Below are 27342 nucleotides of genomic sequence, written 5' to 3' on the forward strand. Positions count from 1 at the left end.
TCCCCAGATCCCTCAAAATCCCCCAAAAAGGGACCCAGGAGCCCGGGAGCCCCCCAAATCCCCTCAGAAAAAGGCCCCATAAAGGGGAAACCCCCCAAATCCCCTCAGAAAAGGGCCCCGGGAGCCCGAGCCCGCCCCCCCCCCCCCCCAACAAGGCCCGCGGATAAAACAACATCCCCGCGCCCCCCCCCCCGCGAAAAAACCCGACCAACCTGACAGAAACCCCCCCGCAAATATCCTCCCCCCGCCCAAAAATAAAAGAAAATAAACCAAACCTCCAACTTCTTCAGCGCCTCCTCGTCGCCGTCCCCCCCCTCGGCCGCCGCCGCCGCCGCTTCTTCCTCCTCCGCGGGCGCCGCCATCTTGGCCCCCCCCCCCCCCCCCCGTCCCCTCAGCGCCCCCCGGAGGCCGGGAGGACCCGCGAGCGGCGGCGCATGCGCGGGGGAAATAAAAAAATCCCTTTTTTTGCCCTCAAAAGCAGCGGTTTTGGGCACGCGGCGCCGAGGGCACGCCCCAGGTGGCGGCCAACACCCCCCCCCCCCCCCCCCCCCCCCCCCGCCACAGCCAAGATGGCGGCCGGGCCCACAAAGGACCCCCCCCCCCCGGACACGCCCAAGATGGCGGCGGGACGCGCCCGCTTCTCCCCCCGATTTCCCCCCAAAAATCTGCAAATCCGCCCCCAAACTGCCCCCCTTCCCCCCCCCAAATTGCCCCCCCGATTTCCCCGATAATCCCCGAAGTTCCCATCAAAACCCTCCTGCCCCACAGCGACCTCCCGCCCCCTTCCCGCCCCCTTCCCGCCCCGTTTCCGCCCGTTTCCCCCCATTTCCGCCCTGTTTCCCCCTATTTCAGCCCCCGTTCCGCCCCCTTTCCTCCCGTTTCCACCCCGTTTCCCCCGTTCCCGCCCCGTTCCCACCCATTTCCCCCCGTTTCTGCCTATTTCCGCCCCGTTTCCCCGGTTTCTGCCCATTTCTGCCCCATTTCCCCCCATTCCCGCCCATTTCCACCCTGTTTTCCCCTATTCCCACCCCGTTTCCCCCCGTTCCCACCCCATTTCCCCCCATTTCCCCCCATTTCCCCCCATTTCTGCCCCGTTTCCCCCATTTCCGCCCCGTTTCCCCCATTTCCGCCCATTTCTGCCCCGTTTCCCCCATTTCCCCCCGTTTCCCCCATTTCCCCCCATTTCTGCCCCGTTTCCCCCCATTTCCCCCCGTTTCTGCCCCATTTCCGCCCATTTCCACCCCATTTCCCCCATTTCCGCCCCATTTCCCCCATTTCCCCCCGTTTCCGCCCCGTTTCCCCCATTTCTGCCCCATTTCCGCCCATTTCCACCCCATTTCCCCCATTTCCCCCCGTTTCCGCCCCGTTTCCCCCATTTCTGCCCCATTTCTGCCCATTTCCACCCCGTTTCCCCCATTTCCGCCCCGTTTCCCCCATTTCCCCCCGTTTCCGCCCCGTTTCCCCCCATTTCCGCCCCGTTTCCCCCCATTTCCGCCCCGTTTCCCCCATTTCCCCCCGTTTCCGCCCCGTTTCCCCCCATTTCCGCCCCGTTTCCCCCCATTTCCCCCCATTTCCGCCCTGTTTCCCCCCATTTCCGCCCCATTTCCGCCCATTTCCACCCCGTTTCCCCCGTTTCCCCCCGTTTCCGCCCCATTTCCCCCCATTTCCGCCCCGTTCCCACCCATTTCCCCCCATTTCCCCCCGTTCCCGCCCATTTCCCCCCATTTCCCCCCGTTTCCCCCATTTCCCCCCGTTTCCCCCCATTTCCGCCCATTTTTCCCCGTTTCCCCCCATTTCCCCCCATTTTTCCCCGTTTCCCCCCATTTTTCCCCGTTTCCCCCCATTTCCCCCCATTTCCCCCCGTTTCCCCCATTTCCCCCCATTTTTCCCCATTTCCCCCCATTTTTCCCCGTTTCCCCCCCTCCCCTTCCGCGGGGGGGGGAGGGGCGGCCTCAGTCCCGCCACGTGACCTCGACCTCGTCCGTGCGGTACCTGGGGGGGGGGGAAGGTCAAAGGTCAGATGGGCCCCGCCCCGCCCCACAGATGTGGGTCCCGCCCCCGAGATGTGGGTCCCAGCCCCACAGATGTGGGTCTCACCCCCTACATATGGGTCCCCAGCCCCTATATGTGGGTCCCCGCCCCCTACATACAGGCCCCGGCCCCCCGTATGTGGGTCCCCGCCCCCTATATGTGGGTCCCAGCCCCATCGCTGGGGGCCCCACCCCCTACATGTGGGCCCCGGACCCCTATCTGTGGGTCCCCACCCCCTATATGCGAGTCTCGGCCCCACAGACGTGCGTCCCGCCCGCTACAGGTGGGTCCCAGCCCCACGGGTAGGCCCCAGCCCCCCATACGTGGGTCCCACCCCATAGATATCGCTCTCACCCTTGTACGTGTGGGTCCCAGCCCCATAGATGGGGGTCCCGGCCGCCCAGATGTGGCTCCCAGCCCCATAGATGCGGGTCCCAGCCCCCCATACGTGGCTCCCAGCCCCATAGACGTGAGCCCGCACCCCCCCCCCATCTGTGGGTCCCAGCCCCCCAAGTGTGGGTCCCGGACGCTGGGGTCCCCCCCCCCTCACCTCTGGGTGATCCCTGATTGGTCGAGCTCCGTCACTTGTCCCGCCCTCAGCATCTCCCACCCGGCCTGGGCGATCATGGCCCCGTTGTCCACGCAGTACCTGCCCCATAGATGTGGGGCACAGCCCCATAGATAGATGTGGCTCCCACCCCCCCATATGTGGGCCCCAACCCCCCCCCGTATGTGGGTCCCGCCCCATATCGCTGGGCCCCGGCCCCTCTATGTGACTCCCGGCCCCACGGATGTGGGTCCCAGCCCCATAGATGTGGGTCCCAGCCCCCTATACAAAGGCCCAGCCCCCTGTATGTGGGTCCCACATCAAGCGATGTGGGTCCGGCCGCCTATATGTGGGTGCTAGACCCCTGTGTGTGGGTCCCAGCCCCATAGATATGGCTCCCACCCCCCTCTATGTGGGTCCCAGCCCCATAGATGTGGGTCGCGGCCCCACCTCTCGTCCGTGGGGCAGAGCTGGGCCCCCCGGGCGCTGCACATCGTCTGCAGCATCTCCTGGAGCCGGCGGTTACCTGGGGAGAGCTGCCCCATAAGTGTGGGTCCCAGCGCCTATATATGGCGCCCAGCCCCATAGATGCGGCTCCCATCCCCCATTTGTGGGTCCCAGCCCCATAGATGTGGATCCCGCCTGCTATATGTGGCTCCCAGCCCTCCATATGTGGGTCCCAGCCCCATAGATGTGGCTCCCAGCCCCATAGATGTGGCTCCCGCCCCCCATACGTGGCTCCCAGCCCCACAGATGTGGGTCCCGCCCCCCCATATGTGGCTCCCAGCCCCATAGATGTGGCTCCCGCCCCCCATACGTGGCTCCCAGCCCCACAGATGTGGGTCCCGCCCCCCCATATGTGGCTCCCAGCCCCATAGATGTGGCTCCCAGCCCCATAGATGTGGCTCCCGCCCCCCATACGTGGCTCCCAGCCCCACAGATGTGGGTCCCGCCCCCCCATATGTGGCTCCCAGCCCCATAGATGTGGCTCCCGCCCCCCATACATGGCTCCCAGCCCCATAGATATGGTTCCCAACCCCATAGATGTGGGTCCCGCCCCCCATACATGGCTCCCAGCCCCATAGATGTGGCTCCCGCCCCCCATACGTGGCTCCTAGCCCCCCATATGTGGCTCCCAGCCCCACAGATGTGGGTCCCGCCCCCTATATGTGGCTCCCAGCCCCATAGATGTGGCTCCCAGCCCCATAGATGTGGCTCCTGCCCCCCATACGTGGCTCCCAGCCCCACAGATGTGGTTCCCAGCCCCATAGATGTGGCTCCCAGCCCCATAGATGTGGGTCCCGCCCCCCATACGTGGCTCCCAGCCCCCCGGCAGTGGGTCCCGCCCCACAGCTGTGGGTCGCACTCACAGGCCACGCCGCCCACCAGCAGCAGTTGTGGGGCGCGGGTCAGGGCCAGCGCTCGCTCCGACACCTCGGCCAACATGGCGAAGGTCGTCTCCTGGTGGCCACCCCGGGCCCGTCAGTAGCCACCGGCCCCCGGCGGGGTCACGGGACCCACGGAGGGGCAACCCCCCCCCCACATTGGCCACAGACCCCCTTCGGTGGCCAAAAAAAGCCTTTGGTAGCCCCAAATCCCCTTCAGTAGCCCCAAAACCCCCTTTAGTAGCCCCAAACCCCCCTTTAATAGCCCCCAAAAGCCCTTTAGTAGCCCTAAAACGCCCTTTAGTAGCCCCAAACCCACTTCAGTAGCCCCCAAATCCCTTTAATAGCCCCCAAACCCATTCAGTAGCCTGCAAATCCCTTTAGTAGCCCAAAACCACCCTTTAATAGCCCCAACTCCCCGTTTAGTAGCCCCAAACCCCCCCTTCAGTAGCCCCCAAACCCCTTTAGTAGCCTGAAACCACCCTTCAGTAGCCCCCAACCCCCCTTTAGTAGCCCCAAACCCCTTTAGTAGCCCCAAACCCCCCCTTCAGTAGCCCCCAAACCCCTTTAGTAGCCTAAAACCACCCTTCAGTAGCCCCCAACCCCCCTTTAGTAGCCCCAAACTCCCTTTAGTAGCCCCAAACCCCCCCTTTAGTAGCCCCCAAACCCCTTTAGTAGCCCCAAACCACCCTTCAGTAGCCCCCAAACCCCTTTAGTAGCCCCCAACGCCCCTTTAGTAGCCCCAAAACCCCCTTTACTAGCCCCAAACCCACTTTAGTAGTCCCAAAATCCCTTTAGTAGCCCCCAAACCCCCCTTTAAGAGCCCCAAACCCGCCTTTAATAGCTCTCAAACCCCTTTAATAGCCCCCAAACCACTTTAGTAGCCCCAAACCCCCCTTTAGTAGCCCCAAAACCACTTTAGTAGCCCCAAAATCCCTTTAGGAGCCCCAAACCCCATTTTAGTAGCCCCCAAAGCCCTTTAGTAGCCCCAAACCCCCCTTTAGTAGCCCCAAACCCCCTTTCAGTAGCCCCAAACCCACCTTTAGTAGCCCCCAAACCCCCCTTTAATAGCACCAACCCACCCTTTAGTAACCCCAAAACCACTTTAGTAGCCCCAAAACCACTTTAGTAGCCCCAAACCCCCCTTTAGTAGCCCCAAAACCTCCCTTTAATAGCCCCAACCCCCCCTTTAGTAGCCCCAAACCCTTTAATAACCCCCAAAGCTCTTTAGTAGCCCCAAAATCCCTTTAGTAGCCCCAAAACCCCCTTTAAGAGCCCCCAAACCCTCCTTTAATAGCCCCCAAGCCCCTTCAGTAGCCCCCAAATCCCTTTTGTAGCCCGAAACCCCCCTTTAGTAGCCCCAACCCCCCCTTTAGTAGCCCGAAACCACCCTTCAGTAGCCCCAAACCCCCCTTTAGTAGCCCCCAACCCCTCCAGTCGCCCCCCCCCCCCCCCCCTTTCGCTAGCCCCCCTCGCCCTTTCACTAGCCCACCTGGAGGGAGAAGCAGAGGTCCTCGCGGGTGGCCTCTCCGCTAGCCAAAAGCTTGGGGGTGATAGCCTAAAGGGGGGGGGGGGGGTGAGCCCCGGAGGCCTGGGTGCCCCCCCCCCCCCTTTTTGGGCTACCTGGGGCCCCTCCTGGGCTACCTGGAGGTGGGAGAGGAGCCCGGAGAAGGAGACGTCCATCCCCTTGACCACGTAGGGCAGGTCCACCAGCCGCTGGCCCCTGCGGCCACCAAGGGGGCTAGTGAGGGGGGCTGGCGGGGGGGCTAGCGAAGGGGGTTGGGGCTACTGAAGGGGGCGTCGGGGCTACTAAAAGGGTTTTCGGGCTACTGAAGGGGGGGTTGGGGCTACTGAAGGGGACGTCGGGGCTACTAAAAGGGTTTTTGGGCTACTAAAAGGAGTTTTGGGCTACTGAAAGGGGGGTTTGGGGCTACTAGAGGGGGGTTTGGGGCTAATAAAAGGGGTTCGGGGCTACTGAAGGGGGTTTGGGGCTACCAAAGGAGGATTTGGACTACTAAAAGAGGGTTTGAGGGCTATTAAAGGGAGATTTGGTGGCTACTACAAGGGGTTTTGGGGGCCACTAAGGGGCTTTCGGGCTACTAAAGGGGGGTTTGGGGCTACTAAGGGGGTTTGGGGCTACTAAAGGGGGGTTTGGGGCTACTAAATGGGGTTGGGGGCTGCTAAGGGGGGTTTGGGGCTACTAAAGGGGGGTTTGGGGCTACTAAGGGGGGTGGGGGCTACTGAAAGGGGGTTTGGGGCTACTAAAGGGGGGGTTGGGGCTACTAAATGGGGTTGGGGGCTGCTAAGGGGGGTTTGGGGCTACTAAAGGGGGGGTTTGGGGCTACTAAATGGGGTTGGGGGCTGCTAAAGGGGGGGTTTGGGGCTACTAAAGGGGGGTTTGGGGCTACTAAAGGGGGGTTTGGGGCTACTAAAGGGGGTCGGGGGCTGCTAAGGGTCCGTGGCTCCCAACCTGGGCCTCGTGGCTACCAACCCCCCCCGCTCACCCCTTGGCCAGCTGCTCGATGTTGTAGCCGGGACTGGGGTCGTTGGGGATCTGCGGGGGCAGACGGGGGTTAGAGGGGACCCACCTCCGTGGGGCTGGACCCACGTCTATGGGGCAGGGGGGGCCCTGGTGCCCGGGGGACCCACATCTATGGGGCTGGGACCCGCATCTATGGGGCTGGGACCCACATCTATGGGGCAGGAACCACATCCATGGGGCTGGGACCCACATCTATGGGGCAGGGGGGGCCCAGGTGCCCGGGGGACCCACATCTATGGGGAAGGACCCACATCTATGGGGCAGGGGGGGCCCAGGTGCCCGGGGGACCCACATCCATGGGGAAGGACCCACGTCTATGGGGCTGCGACCCGCATCTATGGGACTGGGACCCACGTCTATGGGGCAGGGGGGACCCAGATGCCAGGGAGACCCGCATCTATGGGACTGGGACCCATGTCTATGGGGCAGGGGGCGCCCAGGTGCCCGGGAGACCCACATCTATGGGGCTGGGACCCACATCTATGGGGCAGGGGGGACCCAGATGCCAGGGAGACCCACATCTATGGGGCTGGGACCCACATCTATGGGGCAGGGGGGACCCAGGTGCCCGGGGGACCCACATCTATGGGGCTGGGACCCACATCTATGGGGCAGGGGGGACCCAGGTGCCCGGGAGACCCACATCTATGGGGCTGGGACCCACATCTATGGGGCAGGGGGGGACCCAGGCGTGCGGGAGACCCACATCTATGGGGCTGGGACCCCAATCTATGGGGCAGGGGGGACCCAGGTGCCCGGGGGACCCCCATCTATGGGGCTGGGACCCACATCTATGGGGCAGGGGGGACCCAGGTGGGCGGGGGACCCACATCTATGGGGAAGGACCCACATCTATGGGGCTGGGACCCACACCTATGGGTCTGGGACCCCCATCTATGGAGCAGGAACCACATCTATGGGGCTGGGACCCCCCTCTATGGGGCAGGGACTGACGCCCACGGGTCCGGGAGCCCCCTCCATGGGTCCGGGCCCCCCCTCTATGGGTCCGGGCCCCCCCTCTGTGGGTCCGGGCCCCCCCCCCCGTGGGTCCGGCCCCCCCGGGCGCGCCGTGGGGCACCTGGAGCAGCCGGGCCAGGCGGTCGAGGCAGTTGCCCAGGGCCAGGTCGAGGGTCTCCCCCAGGATGCGGTACCGGCCCCGGCAGAACGCCAGCACCTGGGCGGGGCACGCGCCACGGCACGGCGTCACCCCCCCGTGGGACGTGACGTCACCCCCCCCGCCCCCCCGCGTCACCCCGTGACGTCACATCCCCTCCCCGTGCCGTCCCGTGACATTGCATCCCCCACACGCGCCTTCCCGTGGCATCACGTGTCACCCCGTGACGTCACATCCCCGACACGTGTCACCCCCTGACGTCACGTGTCACCCCATGACGTCACATCCCTGCCCTGTGCCATCCCGTGACGTCACGCGTCACCCTATGGCGTCACATCCTCCAACATGTCTCATCCCGTGATGTCACGCGTCACCCCGTGACGTCACATCCCCAACATGTGCCACCCCGTGTCACCCTGTGACGTCGCATCCCCAACATGTGCCCCCCCGTCCCATCCCGTGTCACCCTGTGACGTCACGTCCCCCGCCCCGCGCCCCCCCGTGCCATCACGTGTCACCCCATGACGTCACATCCCCACCCCGTGCCCCCCCCGCGCCGTCCCGCGTCACCCCATGACGTCACGTCCCCGCTCCGCGCCCCCCTGTGCCATCCCGTGTCACCCTGTGACATCACATCCCCACCCCGCGCCCCCCCGCGCCGTCACGTGTCACCCTGTGACATCACATCCCCGCCCCGCGCCCCCCCCGTGCCATCCTGTGTCACCCCGTGACATCACCTCCCCGCCCCGCGCCCCCCCCGCGCCGTCCCGCGTCACCCCGTGATGTCACGTCCCCGCCCTGCGCCCCCCGCGCGGTCACCTGGGTGTTGCCGCCGCTGACGTAGAGCACGAGGGGGTCGGGGGCGCGGGCCAGCAGCCGCCCCATCTCGATGTGCCCCAGGCAGTGGTTGACCCCCAGCAGGGGGCGGCCCCACAGCTGGGCCAGCGTCCGGGCCACCGCGGCCACCACCGCCAGCGGGGCCCCCATCCCCGGCCCTGCGCCGGCCACACGCGCTGACCGCACGCCACCCACACGCACCCACACGCCACCCACACGCGGGAACACGCAACCCCCCATCCCCCCCACACACCCACCCACCCACCGCCCCGCAGGTGGGACCAACACGCCAAGGACACGCCAAGGACACGCCAAGGACATGCCAAGGACACGCCATGGACACGCCAAGGACATGCCATGGACACGCGGGAACACACAACCCCCCCATACCCCCCCACACCCACCCACCCACCGCCCCACGGCCCGCGGGTGGCACCAACACGCCACCCACACGCCAAGGACACACCACCCACACGCCACCGACACGCCACCGACACGCCAAGGACACGCCACCAACACGCCAAGGACACGCCAAGGACACGCGGGAACACACACACCCCCCCATCCCCCCCCCACACCCACCCACCCACCGCCCCGGGGCCCATGGGTGGGACCAACACGCCAAGGACACGCCAAGGACATGCCACCAACACCCCACGGACACGCCACCGACATGCCAAGGACACGCCAAGGACACGGTAAGGCCCCATGGGGCGGGGGAGGGGCCGACGGGGGTCCCCCATGTGGGTCTGGGGTCGCACACGCCAAGGACACGCCACGGACACGCGACCCAGGCGCCTCCCGGGGGCTCCCACCCCCCCCCCCCCGTCCCAGGGCATGCAAATGAGATGCAAATGAGGGCCCGCCCCCGCCCGCCCACCTCGTGTGAAGGCGACGGCGTCGATGTCGCGGGGGCGGAGCCGGGCGTCGGCCAGGGCCCCGCCCACCAGCCCCAGCACCGCCCCCCGGTGGTGCCGCGCCGTGGGGCCGGGGGCGAAGCCTGGGGGGTGACGTCACACGGGGGGCGGGGTCACGGGGGGTGACGTCACGGGGGCGGGAGTGATGTCATAGGAGCGGGGGGACGTCACAGGGCGAGGGGCTGTGATGTCATGGGGTGGGGGGAGTGGTGACGTCACGGGGGTGGGAGTGATGTCATAGGAGGGGGTGACGTCACGGGGGGGTCGGGGGCAGTGGTGACGTCACAGGGGGCGGGATGATGTCATAGGAGGGGGGGGGCGTCACAGGGGGAGGGGCTGTGATGTCATGGGGTGGGCCAGGGGGGGTGCTGACATCACGGGGGGGGGGCGGGATGACGTCATAGGAGGGACTGGGGGGAATGATGTCATGGGAGGGGGCGTGGCATCACGGGGAGGGGCTGTGACGTCACGGGGGGGTTGGACGGGGCTGTGACGTCACGGGAGGGGAGGAGGCCACGGGAGACCGGTGACATCACGGGGGGGTGGATCGGGATCCCGGGGGAGGTGACGTCATAGGAGGGGGGGTGGCATCACGGGGGGGGGGAGGAGGAGTGATGTCGGGGTGACGTCACTGTGGGCAGGGCGCGGGGGGAGTGACGTCGGGGGGCGGGAAGGAGGAGTGACGTCACGGGGGGTGTCTCTAGGCCGGGAGTGACGTCACCCCCGGGGGGGAGGGAAAGGGGGGGGAGAAGGAGCCGCGCGGGGAGGGTCGGTAGTGACGTCAGCGGCCTCACCGGTCCCGGGCGGCGTGACGTAGGTGGCGCGGCGGTTGCTGAGGATGACGCCATCGCGCACCACCCCCGCCCCCACCTTATTGGCGGAGCCCTCCAGCCCCAGCACCGTCGGCATGACGTCACAGCGCTCCCGTCGCCCTCACGTCGCGCCCTGACGTCACCGCCCGCTCTTCTCCCGCTCCTTCCCTCTCCCGCCGCGCGCCGCGCGCCCCCAGCGCGTCACTTCCCGCCCGGAAGTGACGCCGCTTCCCCCCTCAGCGCCGCCTTCCCACCCCCCACGCCGTCACGTGACGCGGCGCCGCTTCCGCTTCCGCCCCCCGCCGCCGCACGAGGAGCCGCTCGGGCGCGCGCCGCCGCCGCCGCCGCCGCTGGTTGGCCCCGGGAAGAGCCGGTTGGGCGGGGCTAAAGGTACGGGCGGGCGCTGATTGGCTGCGGGAGGGGACGGCGGGGAGGGGGGGGGGGGCCGGGACAAAGCCGCGGGGGCGGGCGCTGATTGGCTGCCGCGTGAGGGGGGGTGGGGGGGGCGGATTCGCGGCGGGGGAGGGGGAGGGGGAGCGGCGGGCGCTGTAGCCTCCGGTTCGGGCCCCGGCGGGCGCGGATTGGCCCCGGTTTGAGCCCCGGCGGGCGCCGATTGGCTCCGGTTTGGGCCCCGGCGGGCGCCGATTGGCCGGTTCAAACCGCGCGGCGCCCCCTGATTGGCCGAGCGGCGGCGCAGGGGCGGGACGGAGCCTGGGGAGGGGGGGGGGGGGGGGCGGTTGGGGAAAGCGAGGCGCTGACTGGCTGCGGGCGGCGGAGGGGGCGGGGCCGGGGCCGCGGGGGCGGGGCCTGAGCTCGGAGGGGGCGTGGTTTTAGCCCCCCCCCGAGTGGGCGTGGCCTGATCTCGGAGGGGGCGTGGTTTGACCCGTGGGGGGCGTGGTTTTAGCCCCGGAGTGGGCGTGGCCTGAGCTCGGAGGGGGCGTGGCCTGAGCTCGGAGGGGGCGTGGTTTGCTCCGCAGGAGGGCGTGGTTTGAGCTCGGAGGGGGCGTGGCCTGAGCTCGGGGGGGCGTGGTTTGCTCTGCAGGGGGCGTGGTTTGACCCGCGGGGGCGTGGTTTGCTCCGCAGGGGGCGTGGTTTGAGCTCGGGGGGGCGTGGTTTGCTCCGCAGGGGGCGTGGCCTGTGGGCGATGCCGAAGCGCAGCAAGAAGGAGGCGGCCGAGGGCGATGGCGGGGAGGAGACGGGTGAGTGGCCAGTACGGACCAGTACGGACCAGTATAGACCGGTACAGCCCACTATAGACCGGTACAGACTAGTACAGACCGGTACAGACCAGTACGGACCAGTACAGACCAGTACAGACCAGTATATAAGCCAACATAGGTCAGTGTAGACCAGTATAACCCACTAAATGAGGCAGTATAGGCCAGTATGGACCAGTATAGACCAATACACACCAGTATGGACCAGTATAGACCAGTACAGACCAGTATGGACCAGTATGGCCCAGTACAGACCAGTGTCAGACAGCATATAAACCAATATAAATTAGTATAGACCAGTATAACCCAGTAAATTAAGCAGTTTAGACCAGTATGGACCAGTATACACCAGTATAAACCAGTATGGACCAGTATGGACCAGTACAGACCAGTATAGACTCATGCAGACCAGTACAGACCAGTGTATAAACCAATATAAGTCACTATGGGCCAGTATAACACACTAAATCAAGCAGCATAGACCAGTACGGACCAGTACGGACCAGTACGGATCAGTACGGACCAGTATGGACCAGTATGGACCAGTGTGGACCAGTATAGAGCAGTACAGGGTAGTATAGACTAACACAGACCAGTATAGAGCAGCATAGACCACTACAGCCCAGTATAGACCAGTATAGACCAGTATAGGCCCATATAAACTAACATAGACCAGTACAGACCAGTATAAACCAGCGTAGACCAACATAGGGCAGTACAGACCAGTACAGACCAGTATAGACCAGTATAGGCCCATATAAAGTGACGTAGTCCAGTACAGACCCGTATGGACCAGTATAGACCAGCGTTATGTGGTCATAGTCCAGTATAACCCAGTACAGAACCCCAGCGCCTCCCAGTCCCTCCCAGTATATCCCAGTTACCTCCCAGTATATCGCAGTCCCTTCCAGTACAGCCCAGTGGCCCCAAATCCCCTCCCAGTCCCCCCCAGTATATCCCAGTCCCTCCCAGTTCCCTCCCAGTGCCCCCAAATCCCCTCCCAGTCCCCCCCAGTATATCCCAGTCCCTCCCCGTTCCCTCCCAGTTCCCTCCCAGTCCCTCCCAGTATATCCCAGCCCCCCCAGGGCCCCCAAATCCCCTCCCAGTCCCTCCCAGTGCCCCCCAGTCCCCCCCAATCCCCTCCCAGTGCCCCCACATCCCCTCCCAGTCCCCCCAGTATATCCCAGTCCCCTCCCAGTCCCCCCGGGTATATCCCAGTCCCCTCCCAGTCCCTCCCAGTGCCCTCTCAGTCCCTCCCAGTCCCCTCCCAGTCCCCCCCAGTCTATCCCAGTCCCCTCCCAGTCCCCCCAGTCCCCTCCCAGTGCCCCCAAATCCCCTCCCAGTCCCCCCCAGTGCCCCCAGTCCCCCCCAGTGCCCCCAAATCCCCTCCCAGTCCCCCCCCCAGTCCCTCCCAGTCCCCCCAGTCCCCCCCAGTCCCTCCCAGTGCCCCCAAATCCCCTCCCAGTCCCCCCCAGTGCCCCCAGTCCCCCCCAGTCCCCCCCAGTCCCTCCCAGTGCCCCCAAGTCCCCTCCCAGTCCCTCCCAGTCCCTCCCAGTCCCCTCCCAGTCCCCCCCAGTATATCCCAATCCCTCCCAGTGCCCCCAAATCCCCTCCCAGTCCCTCCCAGTCTCTCCCAGTCCCCTCCCAGTGCCCCCAAATCCCCTCCCAGTCCCCTCCCAGTCCCTCCCAGTGCCCCCAGTCCCCCCCAGTCCCCCCCAGTATATCCCAGTTCCCTCCCAGTTCCCTCCCAGTCCCTCCCAGCCCCTCCCAGTCCCCCCCAGTCCCCTCCCAGTCCCCCCCAGTCCCTCCCAGTGCTCTCCCAGCGCTCTCCCAGCCCCTCCCAGTCCCCTCCCAGTCCCCCCCAGTCCCTCCCAGTCCCCCCCGGTATATCCCAGTCCCCTCCCAGTCCCTCCCAGTCCCCCCAGTCCCCTCCCAGTCCCCCCCAGTGCCCCCAGTGCCCCCAGCGCCCCTCTCCGCAGGCGGGGGCCCGGCGAAGCGCGGCGTGGCGGGGGAGGGGCAGTACGAGGACCCCCCCACGCGGGAGGCGGCGCCGGGGGGGCAGCGCTTCACCCTCAAGGTGACGTCCTGGAACGTGGACGGGCTGCGGGCCTGGGTGCGCAAGGGGGGGCTGCAGGTGAGCCGCGCCTGTGGGGCCGGGACCCACGGCCGGGGGGCTGCGGGGGAGCCGCGTCTGTGGGGTGGGGGGCGCGTCTGTGGGGCCGGGGGGCGCGTCCACGGGCTCGGGAGGCGGATCTGTGGGGCTGGGAGCCACGTCTGTGGGGCTGGGAGCCATATCTGTGGGGCTGGGAGCCACGTCTGTGGGGCTGGGAGCCACATCTGTGGGGCAGAGGGACACAGGGGGCTGGGGGACCCACATCTATGGGGTGGGAGCCATATCTATGGGGTTGGGAGGCTAATTAACAGGGTCAGGGGACATGTCTGTGGGGCTGGGACCCATATCTGTGGGGCTGGGAGCCATGTCTGTGGGGCTGGGAGCCACGTCTGTGGGGCAGAGGGACACAGGGGTCTGGGGGACCCATGTCTATGGGGTGGGAGCCACATCTATGGGGCTGGGAGCCATATCTGTGGGGCTGGGAGCCACATCTGTGGGGCTGGGAGCCATGTCTGTGGGGCAGAGGGACACAGGGGTCTGGGGGACCCACGTCTATGGGGTGGGAGCCACATCTATGGGGCTGGGAGCCACATCTGTGGGGCTGGGAGCCACGTCTGTGGGGCAGAGGGACACAGGGGGCTGGGGGACCCACGTCTATGGGGTGGGAGCCACATCTATGGGGTTGGGAGGCTAATTAACGGGGTCGGGTGGCATATCTATGGGGCTGGGACCCATATCTGTGGGGCTGGGAGCCACATCTGTGGGGCTGGGAGCCACGTCTGTGGGGCAGAGGGACACAGGGGTCTGGGGGACCCACGTCTATGGGGTGGGAGCCACATCTATGGGGCTGGGAGGCCAATTAACAGGGTCGGGTGGCATATCTATGGGGCTGGGACCCATATCTGTGGGGCTGGGAGCCACATCTGTGGGGCTGGGAGCCACGTCTGTGGGGCAGAGGGACACAGGGGGCTGGGGGACCCACGTCTATGGGGTGGGAGCCACATCTATGGGGCTGGGAGCCACGTCTGTGGGGCTGGGAGCCATGTCTGTGGGGCAGAGGGACACAGGGGTCTGGGGGACCCACGTCTATGGGGTGGGAGCCACATCTATGGGGCTGGGAGCCACGTCTGTGGGGCTGGGAGCCATGTCTGTGGGGCAGAGGGACACAGGGGTCTGGGGGACCCACGTCTATGGGGTGGGAGCCACATCTATGGGATTGGGAGCCACATCTTTGGGGGTGGGACCCATATCTGTGGGGCTGGGAGCCATATCTGTGGGGCGGGGGGACGGGAGTCCAGGGGGACCCGCATCTATGGGGCTGGGAGCCACATCTATGGGGGGGGGGACCCACATCTATGCATCCGGCCCCCCATCTGTGGGGCGGGGGGGATCCAGGCTGTCTCTCTGCCCCCCCGCAGTGGGTCCAGGAGGAGGCCCCCGACGTCCTGTGCCTGCAGGAGACCAAATGTGTGGGGCCGGCCGTGCCCCCCGAGGTCCGGGCCCTCCCGGGGCTGCCCCACCAGTTCTGGGCCAGCCCCGAAGGTCGCCCCGGCTACAGCGGCGTGGGGCTGCTGGCCCGCCACGAGCCCCTCAGCGTCACCTACGGCATCGGTGAGACCCATAAGTACATCCCGGGACCCATAGATCCACCCCCTGGGACCCCCAAGTGAGCCCTCCGCCCTCCAATTCCCCTTGAAGGACCTCGAACCTTCAGGAACGAGCCCAAAAATCCACGATTAGGACCCATAAGTACATCCTGGGGCCCGTAAGTGCCTCCCGAGACCCATAAGTACCTCCCGGGACCCATAGATCCACCCCCTGGGACCCCTAAGTGAGCCCTCGGGCTTCCAAACCCGCCTTGAAGGACCTCGAACCTTCAGGAACGAGCCCAGAAATCCACTGAAATGGCCCCAAAATCCACTCTGGGGACCCACGGGCGCCCCCCGGGACCCATAAGTGCCCCCCAGGACCCATAGATCCACCCCCCCGGGTCCCCCGAGTCACCCCCTGGGACCCATAAGTCCTTCCTGGGACATGTAAGTCCACGCCCCGGGACCCCCAAGTCCTTTCCTGGACCCCCAGTTGCCCCCAGTTGCCCCCAGTTGCCCCCAGTTGCTCCCAGTTGCCCCTGGTTGACCGCGGTTGCCCTTCGGGTGACTCCAGTTGCTTCCCAGTTGACTCCAGTTGATTCCAGTTGCCTCTAATTGCCCCCAGTTGCCACCCAGTTGCCCCAGTTGGCCTCCATTGCTCCCCAGTTGCTCCCAGTTGCCTCCCAGTTGCCTCCCAGTTGACTCCAGTTGCTTCCCACTTGACTCCACTTGACTTGAGTTGCCCCCAGTTGCCTCCCAGTTGCCCCAGTTGGCCCCCATTGCTCCCCAGCTGCCCCCAGTTGCCCCCAGTTGCCTCCCAGTTGCCTCCAGTTGACTCTAATTGCCCCCAGTTGACTCCAGTTGCCTCCCAGTTGGCCTCCATTGCTCCCCAGTTGACCCTAGTTGCCCCCGGTTGCCTCCCATTGCTTCCCAGTTGACCCCAGTTGCCCCCGGTTGACCCCAGTTGCCCCCAGTTGCCCTTCAGTTGACCCCAGTTGTTTCCCACTTGACTCCAGTTGCCTCCAGTTGCCTCCCAGTTGCCCCAGTTGGCCTCTATTGCTCCCCAGTTGCCCCCGGTTGGCCCCAGTTGCCCCCAGTTGCCTCCCAGTTGCTCCCAGATGCTCCCAGGTGCCCCCCAGTTGACCCCAGTTGCCCCCCGTTGGCCCCCAGTTGCCCCCAGTTGACCCCAGCTGCCCTTCAGTTGCCCCCGGTTGGCCCCAGTTGCCCTTCAGTTGACCCCAGTTGTTTCCCACTTGACTCCAGTTGCCTCCAGTTGACTCCAGTTGCCTCCCAGTTGGCCTCCATTGCTCCCCAGTTGACCCTAGTTGACCCCGGTTGCTTCCCATTGCTTCCCAGTTGCCCCCAGTTGCCCCCGGTTGACCCCAGTTGCCCCCAGTTGCCCCCAGTTGCCCTTCAGTTGACCCCAGTTGTTTCGCACTTGACTCCAGTTGCCTCCAGTTGCCTCCCAGTTGCCCCAGTTGGCCTCCGTTGCTCCCCGGTTGCCCCCAGTTGCCCCCGGTTGCCCTTCACTTGGCTCCAATTGCTTCCCGGTTGCCTCCAGTCACCCCCGGTGGCTCCCAGTTGCCCCCCGGTGGCTCCCGGTGACCCTCTCCCCGCCCTCCCGCCGCAGGTGAGGAGGAGCACGACCGCGAGGGCCGGGTGGTGACGGCCGAGTTCCCCGCCCTCTACGTGGTGGCCGCCTACGTTCCCAATTCCGGCCGGGGCCTGGTGCGCTTGGACTACCGCCGCCGGTGGGACGCGGCCTTCCGGGGCTACCTGGCCCGCCTGGACGCCCGCAAGCCCGTGGCCCTCTGCGGCGACCTCAACGTGGCCCACCAGGAGCTGGACCTGCGGCACCCCCGGGCCAACCGGCGCTCGGCCGGCTTCACGGCGGAGGAGCGGGAGGGCTTCGGGGCGCTGCTGGAGGCCGGCTTCCTGGACTCCTTCCGCCACCTCTACCCGGCGCTGCCCCACGCCTACACCTTCTGGACCTACCTGGGGGGCGCGCGGCAGCGCAACGTGGGCTGGCGCCTGGACTACTTCGTGCTCTCGCGCCGCCTGGCGCCCGCCCTCTGCGACAGCAAGATCCGCTCCCGCGTCCTGGGCAGCGACCACTGCCCCATCACCCTGCTGCTCGCCCTCTAGCCGCCCGCGCCCCCCATAAATCCGCCCCAAATGCCCCACAATTAGGGTCTGATGATGTCATCATGGCTTAATGTGGCGGCTTGGTGGCCTATCAACCTCTAGTTGGCCATAAATTTGCCCCAAAGGCCCCAAAATTGGCGCTTGATGAGGTCATCGTGGCTTAATGTGGCGGCTTGGTGGCCTATCAACCTCTAGTTGGCCATAAATTTGCCCCGAAGGCCCCAAAATTTGCGCTTGATGAGGTCATCATGACTTAATATGGCGGCTTGGTGGTCTATCAACCTCTAGTTGGCCATAAATTTGCCCCAAAGGCCCCAAAATTGGCGCTTGATGAGGTCATCGTGACTTAATATGGCGGCTTGGTGGCCCATCAACCTTTACTTGGCCACAGATTTGCTCTAAAGGCCCCAAAATTGGCGCTTGATGAGGTCATCATGACTTAATATGGCGGCTTGGTGGCCTGTCAACATCTAGTTGGCCATAAATTTGCCCCAAAGGCCCCAAAATTGGCGCTTGATGAGGTCATCGTGGCTTGATGTGGCGGCTTGGTGGCCCATCAACCTTTACTTGGCCACAGATTTGCCCCAAAGGCCCCAAAATTGGCGCTTGATGAGGTCATCGTGGCTTGATGTGGCGGCCTGGGGGCCTGTCAACATCTAGTTGGCCATAAATTTGCCCCGAAGGCCCCAAAATTGGCGCTTGATGAGGTCATCGTGACTTAATATGGCGGCTTGGTGGCCCATCAACCTTTACTTGGCCACAGATTTGCTCTAAAGGCCCCAAAATTGGCGCTTGATGAGGTCATCATGACTTAATATGGCGGCTTGGTGGCCTATCAACCTCTAGTTAGCCATAAATTTGCCCCGAAGGCCCCAAAATTGGGGGTTGATGAGGTCACCGTGGCTTAATATGGTGGCCTGGGGGCCCATCAACCTTTACTTGGCCACAGATTTGCTCTAAAGGCCCCAAAATTGGCGCTTGATGAGGTCATCATGGTGCAACACAAGGTCACGATGGTCTCACCAACCTCTACTTGGCCATAAATCTGCCCCAAAATGCCCCAAAATTGGCGCTTGATGATGTCATCAGGGCTTGATATGGTGGTTTGGGGGCCCATCGGCCTCTGCTTGGCCACAGATTTGCTCAAAATGCCCCAAAATCGGGGTTTGATGATGTCATCACGCTCCGCGTGACGTCATCGCGGTGCCGCCGACCGCTACGCGCCGCCCCATAGACCTCCTATAGGTGCCCCCCCCCCGCCCCATAGACCCCACTGAGCCCCATAGACCCGACGCGAGCCCTATAGATCCCCCCCCCCAGCCCCATAGGCCTCGATTCCTCCCGCCCCATGGAATCTATGGGGCGCCCCACACCCCTGTACCCGCCCTGGCCTTCTATAGGTCTCCCCCCCCCCCCCCAGCCCCATAGACGCCCCTGACCCCTATAGATCACTGTACGGATGCCCCCCTCAGCCCCATAGATTTCAGCGATCCCTCCCGCCCTATAGCGCCTATAGGGCCCCGCCCCCCATAGCCCCGCCCCCCATAGGGCCCGGAAAACCCTCAGGGATCCCCCCCCCCCTTTTCCCGCCCCATATATTTTTACACCCCACCCCCCCCCCACAGAGGGGGCAATAAAGGCTGTTGTTGACCCAGGCGTCCGGGCGGACCCACATCTATGGGGCAGGACCCACATCTATGGGGCAGAGGGGACCCAGGTGCCCGGGGGACCCCCTCTATGGGGCTGAGACCCCCATCTATGGGGCAGAGGGGACCCAGGTGCCCGGGGGACCCCCTCTATGGGGCTGAGACCCCCATCTATGTGTCTGGGACCCCCCTCTATGGGGCTGAGACCCCCATCTATGGGTCTGGGACCCCCTCTATGGGTCTGAGACCCCCCTCTATGGGGCGGAGACCCCCATCTATGGGGCAGAGGGGACCCAGGTGCCCGGGGGACCCCCTCTATGGGTCTGGGACCCCCCTCTATGGGGCTGAGACCCCCATCTATGGGGCAGAGGGGACCCAGGTGCCCCAGGGACCCACATCTATGGGGCAGGACCCCCCTCTATGGGGCAGAGGGGACCCAGGTGCCCAGAGGACCCCCCTCTATGGGTCTGGGACCCCCCTCTATGGGGCAGGACCCCCCTCTATGGGGCAGAGGGGACCCAGGTGCCCAGAGGACCCCCCTCTATGGGGCTGGGACCCCCCTCTATGGGGCAGAGGGGACCCAGGTGCCCGGGGGACCCCCCTCTATGGGTCTGGGACCCCCCTCTATGGGGCTGAGACCGCCCTCTATGGGGCCGAGGGGACCCAGGTGCCCCGGGGACACCCTCTATGGGGCTGAGACCCCCATCTATGTGTCTGGGACCCCCCTCTATGGGGCTGGGACCCCCATCTATGGGGCAGAGGGGACCCAGGTGCCCCGGGGACCCACATCTATGGGGCTGAGACCCCCCTCTATGGGGCAGAGGGGACCCAGGTGCCCAGGGGACCCCCCCTCTATGGGTCTGGGACCCCCCTCTATGGGGCTGAGACCGCCCTCTATGGGGCCGAGGGGACCCAGGTGCCCCGGGGACACCCTCTATGGGGCTGAGACCCCCATCTATGTGTCTGGGACCCCCCCTCTATGGGGCTGGGACCCCCCTCTATGGGGCAGAGGGGACCCAGGTGCCCGGGGGACCCCCCTCTATGGGTCTGGGACCCCCCTCTATGGGGCTGAGACCCCCATCTATGGGGCAGAGGGGACCCGGGCGTCCAGGGCTTTATTTACAGCCTCGTTTTGGGGGGGGGGGGGGGGCGGGGCCGTTCCTTAAATAGAGGGGTCTGTACAGGGGAGGGGGCGGGGCCTATGTACAGGGGGGCGGGGCATGCTGGGGGGGGAGGGGCATGCTGGGAGGAGGGGGAGCAAGATGGCCGCCGCCCCCCCCCCTGCCGCGCGGCGTCCGTCCCGTGACCTCGTCCCGTCCAATCCCCGCCGGGCGTGCCGGGGCGTGGTCCCGCGGGGGCGTGGTCCCTCGGGGGCGTGGTCCCTCGGGGGCGTGGTCCCGCGGGGGCGTGGTCCCTCGGGGGCGGGGCGTCACGGCCGGTGGGGGAGGGGCAGGCTGACGCGCAGGCAGCCCCAATAGGCCGCTCGCAGCAGACACGCCCCCGCCCCCGCCCCCAGCACCGCCCCCCCCGCCCACAGCGCCCCGCCCCCCCGGGCCACGCCCCACGTCCCCACCTGTCGGAGGGCGGGGGGGAGCGGGGGGGGGCGGGGTCAGGCCCGCCAAGCCCCGCCCCCTTTCAGCCCCGCCCCTTTGAGCCCCGCCCCCGTCGCCTCCTACCCCCCCTTTAAGCCCCGCCCCCTCGAAGCCCCGCCCCCTCGGTGGCCCCCGTTGGTTCCTCCCCCCCTTCGGCCCCGCCCCCTCCCCCCCTCCCTCCCCTTAAGCCCCGCCCCTTCGGCGCCCCCCGGAGGCCCCGCCCCCTTTAACCCCCGCCCCCCATTGGCCCCTTCGGACCCGCCCCCGTTTAGGCCCCTCCCCCTTTCAGCCCAGCCCCCCTCGAGGCCACACCCCCTCGAAGCCCCGCCCCCGTGCTGGCTCCTACCCCCCTTTAAGCCCCGCCCCTTCTGCCCCTTGAAACCCCCCCCCCGAACCCGGCTCCTTTAAGCCCCGCCCCCTCGAGGCCCCGCCCCCCCGTAAGCCCCGCCCCCTCACCGCCAGCCCGGCGGCGGCTCCGCCAATCAGCAGCGCCAGCAGGAGGCAGCAGAGGCAGCGTCGCCGCGGAAACCGCCGGCCAATGGCGGAGCTGCGGGGGGGGGGCGGGGCCAAAGCGTCGGGTGCGGGGCGTGGCCAGAGGCCGTGGCCACGCCCCCTTAAAGGGCCCGCGGCGCGGCGGGGGCGGGGGGGGGGGCATTACTTACACCTTGCGGCAATGGGGGCAGCGGGCCAGGGCGCGGTCCGTCAGCTCCGCCCACTGCCGGAAGGGGCGGGGTCAGCGGGGGGACACGCCCATTTGGGGGACACGCCCCCCCCCCGCGCAGGGGCGCAGGCGGGGGCGGGGGGGGGTATAGAAGGGGTGGGACCCACATCTGTAGGGCTGGGACCCACATATAGGGGGTGGGGCCCATATATAGGGGGTGGGAGGCAGGTAGAAGGGGCGGGGCGCCCACAGCTATGGGGCTGGGATGCAGATCTATGGGGCCGGGACCCACATATGGGTGGTGGGGACCCACATATAGGGGGCGGGGACCCATATATAGGGCAAGGCATACACATATGGTGGGCGGGACCTATACATGGGGGGCTGGGACCCAGACACAGGGGCTGGGGACCCATATCTATGGGGCTGGGACACACATATAGGGGTCAGGACCCACACACAGGGGGCGGGGGTTGTGTATGGGGGTGGGGATGGAGATATAGGGGGTAGGGACCAACATCTATGGGGCTGGGACCCACAGATGGGGGGGCAGGAACCCAGCCATGGGGGTCAGGACCCCGGCCGCGGGTGGCGCCCCACACGTGTGGGGCGGGCTCACCAGGAAGGGCCCCCCCGCAGTGCCCACAGGCCACACGGACGCCGCCGGGGGGGGGGTCGGGGCTGGGGGCCCCCCCCTGCACCGGGCCCAGGTTGATGATGCGCTTACTGGGAGGGCACTGGGTCATACTGGGAAGCCCCAGGGCGGCCCCCTCCCCCCAGCGGCCCCTCCCAGTCCCCCCCCAGCGCCCCCACATCCCCTCCCAGTCCCTCCCAGTCCTTCCCAGTATATCCCAGTTCCCTCCCAGTCCCCCCCCAGCGCCCCCACATCCCCTCCCAGTCCCTCCCAGTCCTTCCCAGTATATCCCAGCATCCCCATTCTTCCTCCCGCTCTGCTCCCAGCCCCTCCAGTCCACGCCCGTTCCCCTCCCAGTCCCCCCAGATCCCCTCCCAGTCCCTCCCAGTGCCTCCCAGTCCCCCCATTCCCCCTCCCAGTCCCCCCAAATCCCCTCCCAGTCCCTCCCAGTGCCTCCCAGTCCCCTCAGATCCCCTCCCAGTCCCTCCCAGTCCCCCCAGATCCCTTCCCAGTCCCTCCCAGTGCCTCCCAGTGCCCCCATTCCCCCTCCCAGTCCCTCCCAGTCCCCCCAAATCCCCTCCCAGTCCCTCCCAGTGCCTCCCAGTCCCTCCCAGTCCCCTCAGATCCCCTCCCAGTCCCCCCAGATCCCTTCCCAGTCCCTCCCAGTCCCCCCATTCCCCCTCCCAGTCCATCCCAGTCCCTCCCAGTCCCCCCACTCCCCCTCCCAGTCCCCCCAAATCCCCTCCCAGTCCCTCCCAGTCCCCCCATTCCCCCTCCCAGTCCCTCCCAGTCCCCCCCAAATCCCCTCCCAGTCCCTCCCAGTCCCCCCATTCCCCCTCCCAGTCCCTCCCAGTGCCTCCCAGTCCCTCCCAGTCCCCCTCCCAGTCCCCCCACTCCCCCTCCCAGTGCCTCCCAGTCTGACCAGTAGGGCCGGGGGCAGGCGATGCGCTGGGAGGAGGCCTTGCAGACCAGCAGGCAGTTGCAGGGGCAGCGCACGTACTTCTTCCCCCCGGGGGCCGTGCGGATTGGCTGGGGGTGCCGGGGGGGCGGGGCTTGTCCCTCCGAGGCCCCGCCCCCCCGCAAGCCCCGCCCCCGCAAGCCCCGCCCCTTCCAGGCCCTGCCCCGCCCCTTTAAGCCACCCCCAAACCCCCTCCCATTCGGGCCCCCTAAGCCCCGCCCCCTTCGAGCCCCGCCCCCTTTAAGCCCCGCCCCCTTTAGACCCCGCCCCTCCAGACCCCTCCCCCTTTGAGCCCCACCCTCTTGGCCCCCCTTAAGCCCTGCCCCCTCCCCCCCAAGCCCCTCCCACCGCCTCCAAGCCCCGCCCCTCTGCTGCAGAAGCCACGCCCCCTGCGCCCAAGCCCCTCCCACCGCCCCCCGGCCCCGCCCCCTCACCGTGGCCTCCCCGCAGCCCCCGCACTTGACGACGTGCTGGTGGGTCTTCCCCTCCACGCTGATTGGCCGCTGGCAGACGCGGCACGTCACCGCCGGCCCCGCCCCCCCCTCCGGGCTGCCCAATGGCGAGTAAGGGGGCGGGGCCTCCCCCGGAAGCACCGCCCCCGGGCCCGCCCCCGCTGCGCCTGCAACGGGGGGGGGGGGGGGGGGAGGCGTGAGCGATGAAGCCCCGCCCCCCCATTAACCCCGCCCACTTCCTCTAGGCCCCACCCCCTTTCCCCATAAACCCCGCCCCCTTCCCCAGAAGCCACGCCCCTTCCGAGACCCCCGCCCCTTCTAGGCCCCGCCCCTTCCCGAAGCCCCGCCCCTTCGCCCACAAGCCCCGCCCCTCCGCCCGAGCCCCCAGGCCCCGCCCCTTCCCCCACAAGCCCCGCCCCTCCTTCAAGCCCCGCCCCTTCGCCCATAAGCCCCTCCCGTGGCCCTGCGCAGCCCCTCCCACCCCTCCTAGGCCCCGCCCCGCCTCCCCTAGGCCCCGCCCCTCTCTCCCAAGCCCCGCCCCCTGTCGCCAAGCCCCGCCCCACTCACCCCCCCCCGGGCCTCCCCCGGCGCCCGGGCCCGGCCCCGCCTCAGCCGGCAGCAGCGGCGAGCGCTCCCCGTCCGCCATGACACCGCCCGGCCCCGCCCCTCGCCCGCCCATTGGCCTGCCCGCCTCACGTGACCCCTCCCCACCCCCTCCTTACCCCCCCCGCCCTCTCCCATTGGCCCGCTCTCCCCACGCGACCCCGCCCTCCCCTCCGCGCTCTCCCATTGGCCCGCTCTCACCCACGTGATCCCCCCATTCAGCGCGCTGCCCATTGGGGCCCTCCCCTCACGTGACGCGTTGCCAGGCGACCGCCTCCGTGTCGCCGCGCCCTCCCATTGGCCCGCCGCGGGCTGGAGCGGGGGCGCGGCGGCGTCTCCATGGCGACGGGCAGCCGATTGGCGGAGAGGCCCGGGCGGCGCGAGGTGGGGGGCTGCGCATGACGTCACGCCGGCGCCGCTCGATATAAAGGGCCGGAAGGGGCCGGGTCGCGGCAGAAGGCGGCGGGCGGCCATGGAGGGCAGGTGCGATGGGGGCGCCTTTTCTGAGGGGGCTTGGGGGGGGTCCTCACATTTGGGTCCTTTTTATGAGGGGATTTGGGGGGGTTCCAGCTCCCTCGGTCCATTTTTGCAGGGTCCCGCACTCCTGGGTCCCTTATTTGGGGGGGATTTGGGGGGGTCCCGGGCTCGTGGGTCCCTTTTCTGAGGGGATTTGGGGGGGGGGCCGTAAATGAGTCCCTTTTCTGAGGGGATTGGGGGGGGTCCTCACCTCTGGGTCCCTTTTCCGAGGGGATTTAGGGAGGTCCCTCTTATCTGTGTCCCTTTTTGGGGGGGGCCCCCGTTTATGGGTCCCTTTTCTGAGGGGATCTGGGGGGGGTCCCCCACATTTGGGTCCCTTTTCTGAGGGGATTTGGGGGGGGTTCCAGCTCCCTCGGTCCATTTTTGCGGGGTCCCGCACTTCCTGGGTCCCTTATTTGGGGGGATTTGGGGGGGGTCCCGGGCTCGTGGGTCCCTTTTCTGAGGGGATTTGGGGTGGGGGGCCGTAAATGAGTCCCTTTTCTGAGGGGATTGGGGGGGGGTCCTCACCTCTGGGTCCCTTTTCCGAGGGGATTTAGGGAGGTCCCTCTTATCTGTGTCCCTTTTTGGGGGGCCCCCCGTTTATGGGTTCCTTTTCTGAGGGGATCTGGGGGGGTCCCCACATTTGGGTCCCTTTTCTGAGGGGATTTGGGGGGGGTTCCGGCTCCCTCGGTCCATTTTTGCGGGGTCCCGCACTCCTGGGTCCCTTATTTGGGGGGATTTGGGGGCGTCCCGGCCTCCTGGGTCCCTTTTCTGAGGGGATTTGGCGGGGGGGGGACTATAAATGGGGTCCCTTTTCCGAGGGGATTTAGGGGGGTCCCTCTTATCTGCGTCCCTTTTCGGGGGGGGGGCCCCCGTTTATGGGTCCCTTTTCTGAGGGGATCTGGGGGGGGGTCCCAGCACCTGGGTCCCCTTTTTGGGGGGCCTGGGGGTGTTTCCCATTTATGGGTCCCCTTTTTGGGGGGATATGGGGGGTCCCCCCCCGACCCCCTTTTTTGGGGTGTCTCCCCCCCCTCAGAGAGCGGGGGAGGGGCGGCCCCACCCTTTCCCTCCCTCCCTCCGTGGGTCCCAAAGTCCGTCTGGCCCTGGGCCCCGAGAGTCCAAGGTCTCGGCCATGGGGCAGGGGGCTGTGGGCGACCTATGGGGCAAGGGGCAGCCTGTGGGGCACGTTATGGGGCGGGGGGGGCAGCCTATGGGGCACCCTGTGGGGTGTGGATGCTCCTATGGGTCCCACCAGGGTTTGTGGGTCACCCTGTGGGTCACGCTATGGGGCTCGGGTGCTGCTATGTGTCACCCTACGGGTCCTGGGTGACCTTGGGTGTCGCCCTATGGGTCTTGGGTGCCCCCACATGTCACTCTATGGGTCCTGGTTGATGTTGGGTGCCACCCTATGGGTCTTGGGTGCCACCATGGGTCACCCCATGGGTCACCCTATGGGTCCTGGGTGACCTTGGGTGTCGCCCTATGGGTCTTGGGTGCCCCCACATGTCACTCTATGGGTCCTGGTTGATGTTGGGTGCCACCCTATGGGTCTTGGGTGCCACCATGGGTCACCCTATGGGTCCGGGTTGACCTTTGGTGCCACCCTATGGGTCTTGGGTGCCCCCACATGCCACCCTGTGGGTCTTGGTTGATGTTGGGTGTCACGCTATGGGTCTTGGGTGCCACCATGGGTCCCCCTATGGGTCCGGGTTGACATTGGGTGCCACCCTATGGGTCTTGGGTGCCCCCACATGTCACTCTATGGGTCTTGGTTGATGTTGGGTGCCACCCTATGGGTCTTGGTTGATGTTGGGTGCCACCTTATGGGTCTTAGTTGCCAGCATGTGCCACCTTATGGGTCCCGCTTGACCTTGGGGCTCAATCTATGGGTCCCGCTTGACCTTGGGCTCAATCTATGGGTCCCGCTTGACCTTGGGGCTCAATCTATGGGGCTTGGGTGCCATGTTGGGCCACTCTATGGCTCTGGGTTGACCTTGGGTGCCACCCTATGGGTCTCGCGTGCCCCATGGCTCGAACTATGGGTCCGGGGTGCCCCGCCATGGGGTGACGCGGGCATCCGTGTGTCCCGTCCCCCCCCAGCTACGAGGCGTGCGCGGAGGCGGCGGCCTGGCTGCGGGCCCGGGTGCCCACCCCCCCGCGGGTGGCCCTGGTCTGTGGGTCGGGGCTGGGGGCCCTGGCCCAGGAGCTGCAGGAGCCCCACACCTTCCCCTACGCCGACATCCCCCACTTCCCCCGCAGCACCGGTCCGTCGCCCCACGGCGGGGGGCACTTGGGGGGCTGGGGGTGGACTATGAGGCCACTTGGGGGGGCTGGAGGGGCCACTTGGGGGGGCACTTGGGGGGCTGGGAGGTGGGAGGGGCCACTTGGGGGGTTGGGAGGGTACTTAGGGGGCTGTTTTGGGGGGCTAGGGGTGGATATGGGGCTACTTGGGGGGCTGGGGGGGCACTTGGGGGGCTGGGAGGGTATTGGGGGCTGTTTTGGGGGGCTAGGGGTGGATATGGGGCCACTTGGGGGGCTGGGGGGGCCACTTGGGGGGCTGGGAGGGCATTGGGGGCTGTTTTGGGGGGGCTAGGGGTAGATATGGGGCCACTTGGGGGGCTGGAGGGGGCACTTGGGGGGCAGGGGGTGAATTTGGGGGCACTTGGGGGACCGGAGGGACCAGTTGGGGGGGCACTTGGGGGGCTGAGAGGGCACTTGGGGGCTGGGAGGTGGGAGGGACCTCTTGGTGGGCTGGAGGGACCTCTTGGGGGGCTGAGAGGGCACTTGGGGGGCTGGAGGTGTGGGGGGCACTTGGGGGGCTGGGAGGGGGACCACTTAGGGGGTGTTTAGGGCTGGAAGGGGCACTTGGGGGGCTGGGGGCAATTGGGGGGGCAGGGGGTGGCCACTTGGGGGGCAGGGGGGGCGGATTTGGGGGGCACTGAGGGGGGCACTTGTGGGGCCAGGGGGTGTGTGTGGGCCCACTTGTGGGACTGGGGGGGGGGGGGGGGGGGTCACTGGGGGGTCTGAGCCC

The 27342-nt window shown here is 66.9% G+C and overlaps 3 protein-coding genes across 4 annotated transcripts; 1 reads left to right on the forward strand and 2 right to left on the reverse strand.

Annotated features, from left to right (window-relative positions):
- Positions 1-1930: 1930 nt before the first annotated feature.
- Positions 1931-10412, reverse strand: OSGEP (O-sialoglycoprotein endopeptidase). Its single transcript, XM_054184028.1, has 11 exons — positions 10168-10412; positions 9337-9456; positions 8439-8614; positions 7584-7679; positions 6468-6517; positions 5608-5686; positions 5456-5521; positions 3949-4039; positions 3029-3104; positions 2582-2680; positions 1931-1992 (listed from the first exon to the last, which is right to left on the reverse strand). The coding sequence occupies exons 1-11, from the start codon at positions 10280-10282 to the stop codon at positions 1953-1955; spliced, it is 1008 nt and encodes a 335-aa protein (XP_054040003.1). The 5' UTR covers positions 10283-10412; the 3' UTR covers positions 1931-1952.
- A 55-nt stretch (positions 10413-10467) lies between these two features.
- Positions 10468-18633, forward strand: APEX1 (apurinic/apyrimidinic endodeoxyribonuclease 1). Of its 2 annotated transcripts, XM_054184021.1 has the most exons (6): positions 10475-10575; positions 11120-11140; positions 11289-11384; positions 13382-13536; positions 14934-15126; positions 16735-18633. In XM_054184021.1, the coding sequence occupies exons 3-6, from the start codon at positions 11330-11332 to the stop codon at positions 17247-17249; spliced, it is 918 nt and encodes a 305-aa protein (XP_054039996.1). In that variant the 5' UTR covers positions 10475-10575; positions 11120-11140; positions 11289-11329; the 3' UTR covers positions 17250-18633. The 2 variants fall into 2 exon arrangements, with proteins under 2 accessions (XP_054039997.1, XP_054039996.1); XM_054184022.1 differs by lacking the exon at positions 11120-11140 and having other exon boundaries at positions 10468-10575; positions 11311-11384.
- Positions 18634-20324: 1691 nt separating this feature from the next.
- On the reverse strand, positions 20325-23838 carry PIP4P1 (phosphatidylinositol-4,5-bisphosphate 4-phosphatase 1). Its single transcript, XM_054184012.1, is given in 8 exon segments — positions 20325-20468; positions 20944-21034; positions 21150-21202; positions 21768-21782; positions 21784-21874; positions 22705-22811; positions 23175-23359; positions 23760-23838. Coding segments are annotated over 8 exon segments (765 nt in total).
- Positions 23839-27342: the final 3504 nt, after the last annotated feature.

The sequence above is a fragment of the Rissa tridactyla genome, chromosome 30 (genome assembly GCF_028500815.1).
Source record: "Rissa tridactyla isolate bRisTri1 chromosome 30, bRisTri1.patW.cur.20221130, whole genome shotgun sequence".
Lineage (NCBI taxonomy): Eukaryota > Metazoa > Chordata > Aves > Charadriiformes > Laridae > Rissa > Rissa tridactyla.

Bases quoted from the DNA above. Each gene is read 5' to 3' on its own strand.
- OSGEP (XM_054184028.1), bottom strand. From the start codon at position 10,282: ATGCCGACGGTGCTGGGGCTGGAGGGCTCCGCCAATAAGGTGGGGGCG. The intron at 6,518-7,583 runs GTGCCCCACGGC...CTGCCCCCGCAG, and splicing joins GCCTGGCCCGGCTGCTCCAG to ATCCCCAACGACCCCAGTCC. The intron at 5,687-6,467 runs GTGAGCGGGGGG...TGGTGGCCGCAG, and splicing joins ATCGAGCAGCTGGCCAAGGG to GGGCCAGCGGCTGGTGGACC.
- APEX1 (XM_054184022.1), top strand. From the start codon at position 11,330: ATGCCGAAGCGCAGCAAGAAGGAGGCGGCCGAGGGCGATGGCGGGGAG. The intron at 11,385-13,381 runs GTGAGTGGCCAG...CCCTCTCCGCAG, and splicing joins CGATGGCGGGGAGGAGACGG to GCGGGGGCCCGGCGAAGCGC. The intron at 15,127-16,734 runs GTGAGACCCATA...CTCCCGCCGCAG, and splicing joins CAGCGTCACCTACGGCATCG to GTGAGGAGGAGCACGACCGC.